The 12,046-nt window shown below is 34.6% G+C and overlaps 1 protein-coding gene across 3 annotated transcripts in view; it reads left to right on the plus strand.

Annotated features, from left to right (window-relative positions):
- Positions 1 to 12,046, plus strand: part of LOC106469346 — a 58,059-nt gene that overhangs the window by 5,346 nt on the left and 40,667 nt on the right. Inside the window, exon 1 of one of the 3 annotated variants that reach the window (XM_022397844.1) lies at positions 3,315 to 3,844. The exons of the other annotated variants lie outside the window; for them this stretch is intronic. Coding sequence (XP_022253552.1) covers positions 3,669 to 3,844 — 176 coding nt within the window. The 5' untranslated portion in view covers positions 3,315 to 3,668. Of the gene's footprint in view, positions 1 to 3,314; positions 3,845 to 12,046 lie in introns of those variants that run through there. 3 annotated transcript variants of the gene reach the window in all.

Here is a 12,046-nt window from a genome sequence, read left to right on the forward strand (position 1 = left end):
ATCAAAGCCATGCTCCAATTTTTCTAATACGTCCCTTAAAATAAACCCTTTTCAGAATATTTTTTATCCAGGCAATTCTACAATTTTTGGGTGGGGGTGCCATATGGAACTCTTTCCTAATTAATAATAAATTTGCAAACAAAATGTTTTATAGGCCTAATGAAGTGGCTTATTTTTGGGGGAATATACTATATATTTTGACAAAACATTGGTCTTGTCTTCTTCAGGTCAAGAATAAAAACAATAAACCACTTTGTTATGCTTATAAATCATTGTTTGCCAACTTGTTATTATATTAGCATAATATGCTTCCATACTCAAATATATATTTGATTACTTGGATAATTGGAATAATAATAAAAAAAAATAGTAACAGTCGGAAACACTAATTTTGATTGATTGATTGTCTCCATAACATTAATTGATTTAGTCATAATTTTGATTAAACAATGTAATTGGTATTTATAGGTAATTGATTATGCCAATTAATCTAGATAATTGCCCAGCTCCAGTGATGCAAATACATCTTGACAGGAATGACCTTCCATTTTTACTAGCTGCTTTAATTATTTACCTCATCCTACAGTTTTCTTGCAGAATTTCACCAAACTTTGTAGAAATGACTAAACATGTGCATGTCTGGAGAGAGTGATTTCTATAACTTGTTTCTACTCTTTTTCTTACCTTTTAACTTGGATATTTGCTAGTGGGTGAAGGATTATTTTGGTCATAAAAACTCCTTATTCTTTCAATCCTGCTTCACCAAAACTTGTAGGAATGATTTTTGATTATTAGTTATTTATCTAAGGTATTATAGGATATTTCAATCTTTTTACATCATTTTCCACTTCTTTTATACTATTTTGTCATTTTAGAAGTTACAGAAATTACACTTGATATTCTAGACCAGTGTAATGGATTTATCAGTAACATATGGCAGTTTTCAATGTATTGGTATTTGTAATTATATGTTTGTACATTTAAACCCCTTTCTGGGACAAAATGACTCAAGGATTACTAATGGGTCCATAAGAATCCAATGAACTTATTAAACATATTTTTTATAAACTATTTGTACATGAAACTGCTCATGGATCCATGACTGTTGGTTACGTGGTCTCTAATAACATATTTTTATAAACTATTTATATATCAAACTGCTCATGGATCCATGACTGTTGGTTACGTGGTCCCTAATAAGATGTTTTTGTAAACTATTTGTACACCAAACTGCTCATGGATCCATGACTGTTGGTTAGGAAGTCCCTAATAAGACATCTTTATAAACTATTTGTACATGGAACATTATGGTACTTTGTTTCCAAAATTGGTTATAAAGAGGTGTATGTAGTTATAATATCCACTTTAGTTAAAGTGATTTTAGTTATTTGTTGCTACTGCAGGCTGTTATGGATTAATTGGCTACCTGTAACAGCCACCTTGATGTATCCTAAATATCATTCTGACGTATTTCTGTGTATCAATGTACTGCTAACCAGTAATAAGTAGTCTCCCAGATTTATCCAAGTATTATTCTGATGTATTTCTGTGTATGAAGGTGCTAGCCTTCTGTGGGTCTTACATGCATACTTGTTTAACAAACAACAGTAGTTCGATGTGGAACTGATCAGAGGCAAGTTGAACTATCATTCTCCTACAAGGGTGTGGAAGTTTTTGAAAAAAAAACCTACTTTTTCAAAGGATGAATTCCTAAACGTATCTACTTATTTATCCTACTTAAACATGTATTTGCATCCCCCAGTTTACAGAATCTGTTTTATTTCTGATAAAACACTACAGCTATAGGACGTTTTTTTTTGTTTTTTTTTTAGTCAAACTGCTGCATGTCCATCAGTACATTGCCACAGGCAGCTTAATTTTGTCGGGAGTGGCACATAATGCATTTTGCACCTAGGCTCTTTATACATATTCACTCATGTATTTTATATTTTTTAATATTTAGTCATCAGCATTTTGCAGCACACAATGTAAAATATTCCATGCATGAATGGGTATGAAATCATGTTGTTTATATTAATACTGCCATGAACGAAAATGGCATTTTATATATGTATGGAACAGTTTTAAACATTTTTTGTTACTTTCATTATATAATAGAACCTTCCTTGAGCTGGCAATCAACTTTTGCTGAGCTCTGTAATAATATCATTGCATTAATTTAAATACATGTCACTGTATATGTAACTGAGAGTTTATAAATGAATAGGTATATATATTTGTGGTTTTTGGTTTAGTGGTATGCATCTTTAAATGTTCTTGTGTATGCTCTAGACTTCTGCAGTTCAGAATCGCCAAGAACTTGGGTTGTTCCCTAGGAACCTACTCAATGTTTTTCTAGCAATAAAGCAAGGAATGTGGAAAAAAAAATTGACCAGTGGTCAAAGTGTAATAGTGAAACTTGCAGAGGAAGGAATTTCACATGCTTGTTCTGAGATCATTACACTGTCATCATATAAACCTGTTTTAATTACTGTAATTATATTTTTTTGATATTTAAGAAAATTGTTACAGTTTATGCAAGTTATGTCATGCTTAAATAATCTACTTTGGATTAAAAATATGTTTAAAACATGCAAGAAAAAGTACAAAACTTTGCTCTCCTGTGACTCATTTTACAGCTATGGAATAATTTGGACTAATCTCCCCACTAGTTTAGTTGGGAGTCAATTTAAATATGAGTCATATGTTTAATACAATTACAGTTTTTAACACCAATCCATATTTATTGTGCCACATTTCTTAAAGTGAGGTGAGGACTTGTTAAAAGTGATTTTGAATGAATATTTAGTATGTTAACTGACGTGAGTTATTTATTCTACTTGCATCTAAATGATTTTTTATTTCTTAACTAAAAGCTATTCACTAAGGAAAGAATAAAAGGTAAAGTTTTTTTTTATCTCATACATGTGTAAGTAGGCAGAGATTGAATGAGTCATAACCTCCAGATTATATGATTGTTTAATATAAAAAATGAATGAACAGTGCCAAAAATGTATTTAGTGAACTTAAGGTTTGTAAAAGATAGAAATTAACGATTCAATATACTAGTGGGAACTACGGTTATTTGAAACTAAAATTGAAGTACATACTTGTTTGTTTGATTTTAATGTAAGTTTTATTAATATTTCAAAAATTGAAAGTGTTTTCTGCTGTTTGTTCCTTGCTCACTAGATGGCGGGTGCAATGACATGTTTACGAAACCATTATGTAAGTTCTGCGCATAATATTCGTGCGTCAAATTTAGTCTGTTCTAACTACTAACATTCATACAGTGTAACTGGATGGAACACAGTTTTCGTACATAGTAGTTAGAGACGGATTTCGTCTAAAACAGAGAAAAACATTTGTAATTGAGCATTCAGTAGACGAAACAAGAGAATCGTACTGCAATTTGGAACATAATCTTCGTAGTCGACATTACAAAGTATAAGAAAATATAAAAATACATGATACGAGATACAGTTGATCGTGTGTTTGTGAGAACAAGTGATATAAAGCTAGCGGTGGTTATAATTTAGTAATATAAATGTTGCATTATACCTAAGATATAATAATAATAATAAGTACTGAAAATTCTAACCTCGGTTTCCGTCGCCCTGGATACTTCAAATCGCCTCGATGTTCAGGGAAAACTACCTAATAAAAAGATGAAAAAGCGTAAAGAACTGGACGCCTTGGTGCCAAACGGAAAGCTCTGTAAACGGGTAAAGAAAACGACCTCTTTCGGTTCGGCTTCTGCGCACGAACTTCTTGCGAATTTTTCGGATACATCAGATATTGAGGATTTTCCTGCTCTGCACTCGCAGAGAGTTGGTTGCCGAAAGTAAGTTTCTGTAACATTGGTTTATAACTAAAGCAGTACATATGATATAAAAATTAACCACATGCACTGAATTTATTATTATTATCTAGTACTTCTATTGTTTGGAAATTACTTATAAGAACAGGACCGCTTTTTTATTAATATTAGATGGCATTTTGAAGATATTACTTTTCTTTTCTTTCTTTTTTAAATAACATTCCAAAAATACTATTTTTTTTTAACGATTAGTTTTTTGTTTTTGTTCTGAGAAATTTTAACAATATTTGGTACAGAAAAATGTAAAAAATTCGAAGTAAAAGTGACATTACTGTGCTCTAGCTGTGTTACAGTAAGGGCTTTCACAGATAAATTTTTTTTAATAAGCTACGGGCTGATTCTTCTTGTGCCACAGAAATCCACTCGTCCTTTTGTTTATAAATTTTATAAAAAAAGTCTGAAACGATCGTTGGTTAAATCAGCAGAAATAGAAATTCATCCATTGACTAAAAGCATTTTTATTTTGAGCTGTGGTCTAACGTATCACAAGAGCAGCAGAGATGCATGCAACATTGGTAAAATATTTAATGTTGTTTTAATGTAAACAAGTGTGTTTTAATTTAATTACACCAAAATGGGGGGAACTGATGTGCTAAGTTGAGAGAATATCACGATATTTTTCCTCACCGAGAGGAGGGCGTATTGTAGTCATAATTACGGATAGAATATCTTGTTGAAAATGAACTTGCACATACTTAAAGTGGTAATTAGAGTGTGAAATCTGAATTAGAGTTATACATGCACATTTCCCCCAAATTAGTAAGGTCAAATTGTGAATAGTATAGAATATGCAGAACTTTCTCGAAAAGACGGGTATTTACCCTATTTTTCCAGCTATATATATATATATATATACATCTACATTCTGAGTGAGCTCATCCACGAAACACCCATCATTGTATTTCTAACGATTTAGTTGTTATCTCGCATGCCTTTAGTGTGGGTCAGTGATCTGAGACTGTAGTGCATAACATTTTACATAACAGCCAGTTTGAGAATCAGGAAGTTAATTTTTTTACCTATGTCATGTATTAATAAATAGGCGTACCAGTTTTCTGTTCGCGTTTTATTTCGAATTTAATGTGTGATCCCATTTTTTCTCAACCACCGGTTTGTAGACCCCCATTGTCCATACACTGTACTCCTCAGAATAATACTTGGATAAATCTGGGCGGCTACTTGTAACTAGTAAGTATACATTGATACACAGAAATACATCAGAATGATACTTAGGATATGTCGGGGAGGCTGTTACAGGTAACCAATTAACCCATAACAGCCTGTAGTAGCAACAAATAACTAAGATCACTTTAACTAAAGTGGATATTATAACTACACACACCTCTTTATAACCAATTTTTGAAACAAAGGACCATAATAGCTTTAACAAATAAGCCACCTTATTTGATATTATTAAAGTAGAACTACGATCCATAAGCCAATACTTAACGTCACAACCACCATGCTGGTCCGTGCGATTTCAGGAAAACAAACAAAAACTGGCAGAATATTCACATGTAACTTGTAATGGTTTTTCGTGTACTTGCATTTTAGTGGTCCTCGACAATTTAAAGTGGTAGCGAGCCTGTCCCTGGTATCGAAAAGGTAAAGAAACGCTGCTCGAGCTTATCCAAATAGCAGCAGAAATACATGCAACAGCAGAGAAGCTTAATGTATCTAATTATGTAAAAGTAAAACCAATAATTCCTGATAATGTACAGTAAAGAAAAAATCTAGGCCCCCTGCAATGTTCCCTCTTTTTTCAATTCTTGTGCGGAATTAATTGTTTTCATGTGCACCAATATCAGGGCAATGTGCGGATGTACGCTACCAGTTTTTGTTTTTGAGGGGAGGGGGGGTTATACCATCAACATTATAGAATCAATAGGCCATTGCAATGCTACCAGTTAGTTATTTGGGCGTTAGGCCTATCGACTGGCAGGGTCATTAAGGCCGTCAATGTGTTGAGACTCCTCACCACTACTGAGGATGTGCGCGGCTGGAAAAATGAAGTGCGCGGCATTTGATTGTTTGTTGTGAGGGGACGCTCGCCCCCAGTCTTTTCTTACTTTCCTATCAGCATGATTAAACACCATTCTTCCCTTCAGTAAACTGGACGAATTGGATCATTTCGGGGATGAAAAGAGCGTCTTTCTTCCGAGTTTAACATAACTGGTTAATGTGTGGTTCTTCTGCTTTATAACACTGGTAGATTTGATTTTAGCAACAGATTTTTTTAAAATTCCATAAACTATTTTACGTTAAATGAAAACTAAACGGATGTGTGTGAATGGTGAAAATAGCTGTGTGGTTTATTGTAGAAGATAGCGACATACCTTCACAGGTCAGATGTATAGTAATTTTACACTCCTTTTTACTGTGACTATTCTGAGTGTTATATATGTGCTTCTACATGAGTGTGTGTTAAATCTGTACAGGTGTTTGTTCAAGGTCGACTGAATGAACGGTATCAGAATCACACGAGTACAGGTGCGTCAGTGAGGTTGAAATACACAGTCTGAATGTACACGTCAATAAAATACACGGTCTGAATGTACACGTCAATACTTATGTTTTATCAAATCGTACTTTTGTTGTTGTTTTTCGACGTGTGCTATAGTATACAGAATATACATATTAGTTACAGAAATATAGCTGAAAGTTTACTGGTGAAAATGTTAAAATTCATTTGTTATGTGACACGTTAAACTGAATTTCCAGACAATATATTGACTAAAAGAATTTAATGTTTTATGCTCATAATAGATTCTTGTCAAATGCGCCACTATTATATATACTGGTAATCAATTTTAGTTATTTTCTTGTGAAAGACATGACCCAAAAATATTTATATTAATCTCAGACTAGTTTCTAAATTATTACAAAGAACGAAAGGTGCATTGTTGCCCAATTTAATGATATAACAAAACAAAAAAATATTAAACGCATGTTGCAAAATCTTCACCCCCTCAGCTTTTTCCATCGTTGATTTAATTTTACATCACTATCATGCTAAAGTAAATACAAATGGCTCTGTACAACTTTATTAGATACCAAGGTATATTATAGAACTATGTGAAGAAATACTTTTGGTCATATAGAGCCATCAGTATTGATTTAAGCAGAGTATTTTGAAAGTTAAAATTTGGTTTATTGTTACATATTGAGGATGATGAGAAAATAACTCTATACGGACCTAAGGGAGAGAATTGTTCAGAATCATAATTCCAGAGAAGGCTATAAATCAATTCCAAAGGTTTTCAATTTGCCGTCAAGTACTGTAAATCGGTTGTGAAGAAATGGAAAGTGTATCACACTACCTCAACCTTGCCAAGATCAGGTCGGCCTAAGAAAGTCTGCGCTCGAACAAGCAGAAAAATCTTCAGAGAAGCGACTGTCAAGTCAACAGTGACATTGAAGGAGCTGCACACTTCAGTAGCACCATCTGGAGTTACTGTACACACCTCGACAATATCATGTACCTTACACAAAAAAGGCTTGTATGGAAGGGTGGCAAGAAAGAATCCACATCTATAAATAAAGACGTGTCTTATATCGCGAATGGACTATGGCCGTAAATATTTCAATAACCCTTCAACAACGTGACAAAAAGTTACTATTGTCAGATGAGATCAAAATATAACTTTTTGGGTTAAATGACAAACGGTATGTGTGGCGGAAACCCAACACATTTCATGACCCAGCAAATACAGTCCCAACTGTCAAGTATGGTGGTGGGTCCATAATGCTGTGGGGATGTTTTTCTGCAGCTGGCACCGGAGAACTTGTACGCATTCAGAGGACCATGGACAGTGCAAAAAAAGATACATAGATGTCAGAGGTAAACCTGAAGAAGTCAGCTGGAAAAACTAAAACTCGGTCGAAGGTTTACAAATTACAACAGGACAATGATCTATATTCTATATTATTATTCTGCTTGTTTGTATGTACGACCGTTGCGCTTTCTGACCGAGAACCTGCTGCATGAGCATGCGTAGTTAGAATGTTTCCCCCAAGAAAAACCGTGCATGCGCATTATTCACCCGACGACAAACAGTCTGCATGCGGCAGAGAGCTGCAAATCTCAGTGATCAAGTCGCTACAAATTGATGTATGAAACAAGAAGTAACAACAAAAGGGGAGTGTAAATATACTTTAATAACCATTTTCTACAACAGAATATTAAAAACATTACAAAGTTTTTAAAAAAAGTTTGACGTTAGGTCGTAGAGTAACATTATAAGTTTATTTATCGATAGTATTAAGTACAGTAAAGTTTAGTCCTAACTCAACTAAAGTAAAAAAAAACGTGCATAGGTTACACTGTTAATTTCTTTTTATCGGGCTTAGGCCTAACATAAGTTATAGTTTTATAAAGTACGGCCTACATACAAGTGGATTTACACATTTCGTTGTCTACGATTACAATTCGTTTGTATTGTGCTAGAAATGTTATATTTAAAGCAGTACTGTTACGATAAAGATACTAATTTGGCCGGAATTTCAGGGATTTCGGTTCAAGTCCCCTGACTCTGAATTCAGGGTCAAAGGAAATTGGAGGTGTTCAGAAAATGATTTCTCCTCACCCCACTCCTGTATGAGAATTGAAAAAAGAAGGGGGGGGCTGTTTCAGCAAGCAAAAATGCGAAAATCACAGACGGTTTATAAGTATGTTTCTGTGTCAGATTAAATTGTGACTGGTGATTATGGTAAACCCACTGGGTGGGGATCTGTAGATCCAATGCCCTAAATATTGGTGTAGAAGGAAAACGGGAGTACCCCAATGAAAATGCACTTTCACTACCTGGACATTAGATTATCCGGATAGTACCTGAGCTGTCGGGGTTAGAAAGACTATTGATTAATACATATAATCATCTATTTATACAAGGTATTAATTAGATTCAAATGAGACCTCTGGGTGCGCCATGTTTCAGGAGTGGCCAAAAGGTTATTGCCTTACGGTTAACCGCTTTGGTGTTAAAATTTGCATGCTTCCTTATGTATTCCATCGTTGGCTGAAATGATATCATTAACTTTATTAATTAGGTTATTGGAGTATAGATTGATAGTCTATAGGCTGTTCTTAACGCATACTTTTGTTGGCTATATAGTTCGTAAAACAGGTTTTCTGACATATTACATAAAGTCATGTTACCATATTCCACTAGAAGTCTAATATAAATTTGTATGTCTGGTGTACATCCTTATTAAGTTCCATCGATATATGCCCGGCATGGTCAGGTGGTTAGGGAGCTCGACTCGCAGTCTGTGGGTCGCGGGTTCGAATCCCCGTCACATCAAACATGCTCGCCCTTTCAGCAGTGGGGGCGTTATAATGTGACGGTCAATCCCACTATTCGTTGGTAAAAGAGTAGCCCAAGAGTTGGCGGTGGGTAGTGATGATTAGCTGCCTTCCCTCTAGTCTTTCGCTGCTAAATTAGGGACGGCTAGCGCAGATAGCCCTCGTGTAGCTTTGCGCGAAATTCAATACAAACCAGATAATATTAATAATAATTTTTAATTTCAGCCAACGTTTTGCTTTTGCAGCCTCATCAGGATTAATAGTACCAAAAATGTTACTCATAGCCGTCAGGAAGCAGCAGTGGCGAAACGTTGACTGAAATAAGTTTTTTTTATCATTGTCCAGATTAACGTAGTTTTTTTTTTTTTCTTTCCTAACTTTATTGGCAAAATGTCAAAATCTCTCCAATATGCACTGCAGGCTCTTAAAAACAAACAGAAAATTTGTTATTGTTTTTCTCACCACCTGAAACAGTTTGTTTTTTGGTGTTTAGGATCTGATAACTAATGATAAATGTGTCTACCAGTTTGAGAATAGTGGCGGTTTATTTATTTAATTAGTTATAACATTCACTACACACGCTGACTATAATGAGAGTTCCGTAGTTCAGTGCGTCATGTTTCGCAGAGGAAAATGAAATTGTACACGAGTGTTAAGTGTAACGTGTATGAGCATATGCCATACGTTGTCACATGTTGCCACTAGGGGCGCCACTATGACCTAATGTCGGATCAATCACAGTAAATTATGCTCCTCCAGCGTCCAGAATGCACTGCATCCGTGTGTTTATTTCATCTGGTGTGCTGACAACTTCTGCATGATTGATACCCTTAACATTTCTGTGCTTTTTCATCTTCTGTGCCATACCTTTGTGAAATATGACGCGCTGAACTTTGAAACTTTCTAAATAATCACCCTGTAACTTTATTTCAGGTATCCCAATGAGACATAAAGCCATTTCGTGCTTATTTTGGCTAAAGTGGCTTAGCGGTAAGTCTTAAGGCTTATAACGCTAAAAACCGGGTTTCGATACCCGTTGTGGGCACAGATAGTGTATTGTGTAGCTTTGTGCTCAACAGTAAACAAGCCTTCTTATTTGGTGCGACATAGGTGTGACGGTCAAACCCCAATTTTCGGTCAGACAGTAATAGCGTAAGTGTTGGAGGGGGGGGGACTTCAATCTAACATGTTAGTTTAAAAAATTAGGGACGGTTGTGTAGTTTTGCGCGAAAGTTCTGAGAAGCAAACAATCTGTTGGGTCGTGTGCATAGCTTACCTCGAATGAGATATATCGTGGGTAATATTATCCTTGTAGTAAGTAACGTTACTCCGTGTAATCAAAATCAGTATGATAGGTTATCATTTCTTAGGTACTCTAGGCATATATAGCCTTTTTTATATGTCTTAATTATAGTAAATCAAACCTGAGCTGAGAAGTTGCGTGTGGGCTGTCGTACAAAAAAAGAGAGACCAAAACAAGGTAGCTTGAATCTTGGAGCTGAACAAGTAATGGAGTTTTGTTTGAACATCCGAGTATCAATAAAGCTAGGATAGTAGAACAGTGTTTAACATGGCTGGCCAAATTTTGTTTTGTATCATTTTTATGGAACTGTTATCGTATTTCATGGATAACTTTATGTAGTAAACACTGCACATTTCTACTTTCAGAACTTTTTCTTTCAGTCTCCCCCCCCCCCACGAAGGTACTAACTGATACGTAAGCTTATTTTCATTAAAATGAACAAAAGTAGTTAACATAGGACATTGTGAGAGAAGGCGATATTAATTGGCAGGTTAATTGGTTATCGGGTTAATTTTACGCTATCCACATGTAACCCCGATGTCGAATCTTACATATACTTTACTACACAGGGTCTGTAAAGATAATATTTTGTAAGTCACAGAAAAATAAACTTAGATGCCAGTTTGTATGTGTTTGTGTTCGTATATATTGAATCGTATAGACCTAATTTTCGTTATGACGATTATGCCTAACTACAGGCGCTAACGTACGACAATACATGTGAATTTCAAATTGTAGAATAGAAACAAACTGATTGTATTGGTAATGGGGCAGTGTCATCTTAAAGTTCCTACATGGCCATACTTCTGGGAACTTTTGATTAATACGTCACAACAAGTGTTCAGGAGTATTCTCTGGATTTGATGTGTTATATGTGAAAGTATAAGCATCATTCAATGCCTTTATGTGTAGTTCATTGTCGTCGTTCATATTATATTCAACATAGAATTGGTACAGTAATTGAGGAAACTGTCACTCAGGCGCCACCAGGCACAGATGAATTTTTTTTAGTTAATTATTTCTGATTTTTTTAAAATTTAATTATTGGTCTAGCTCACGTAAGTTAAATTCCTGGAGTATGTTTTTTTTTAGAAATATATTAAAATCGTTTAATGTTGATCAAAGGCCAGGTTAAAATAGTGAATAATATAACAGAATCTAATTTTTAGCACTAGCGAAAACTCGTGTATTTAAAAGTGGAATGAATAAGTAATGATTAAAATCTGACTGAAAGTTATGAAATATAGATGATGTAAAAGCTAATGAAAGTTTCGGACTTTATAGCCTCTCTGAACTATTTTTATATCTACTAAGCTTTCGGATTATTTACAGGATTTTTGTCGGATCATTTTTGGCTTTTTGCCAAACTATCATTACAGATGGGTCTTCTTCCCATTTTATAATGTTACGTCTCTGTTCGTTTGTTAATTTCCGGTATAAATTCTTTCCGAGGAACTTCAGGAACTTTATTCCTTTCTTCAATAAAACTAGTTTATTCTTTCTCGTTACAAACTTTGTAATACACTTAATTTCCACAGTCGTTTTAAACTTAACTACT

This window comes from Limulus polyphemus, unplaced genomic scaffold (assembly GCF_000517525.1).
Source record: "Limulus polyphemus unplaced genomic scaffold, Limulus_polyphemus-2.1.2 Scaffold3437, whole genome shotgun sequence".
Lineage (NCBI taxonomy): Eukaryota > Metazoa > Arthropoda > Merostomata > Xiphosura > Limulidae > Limulus > Limulus polyphemus.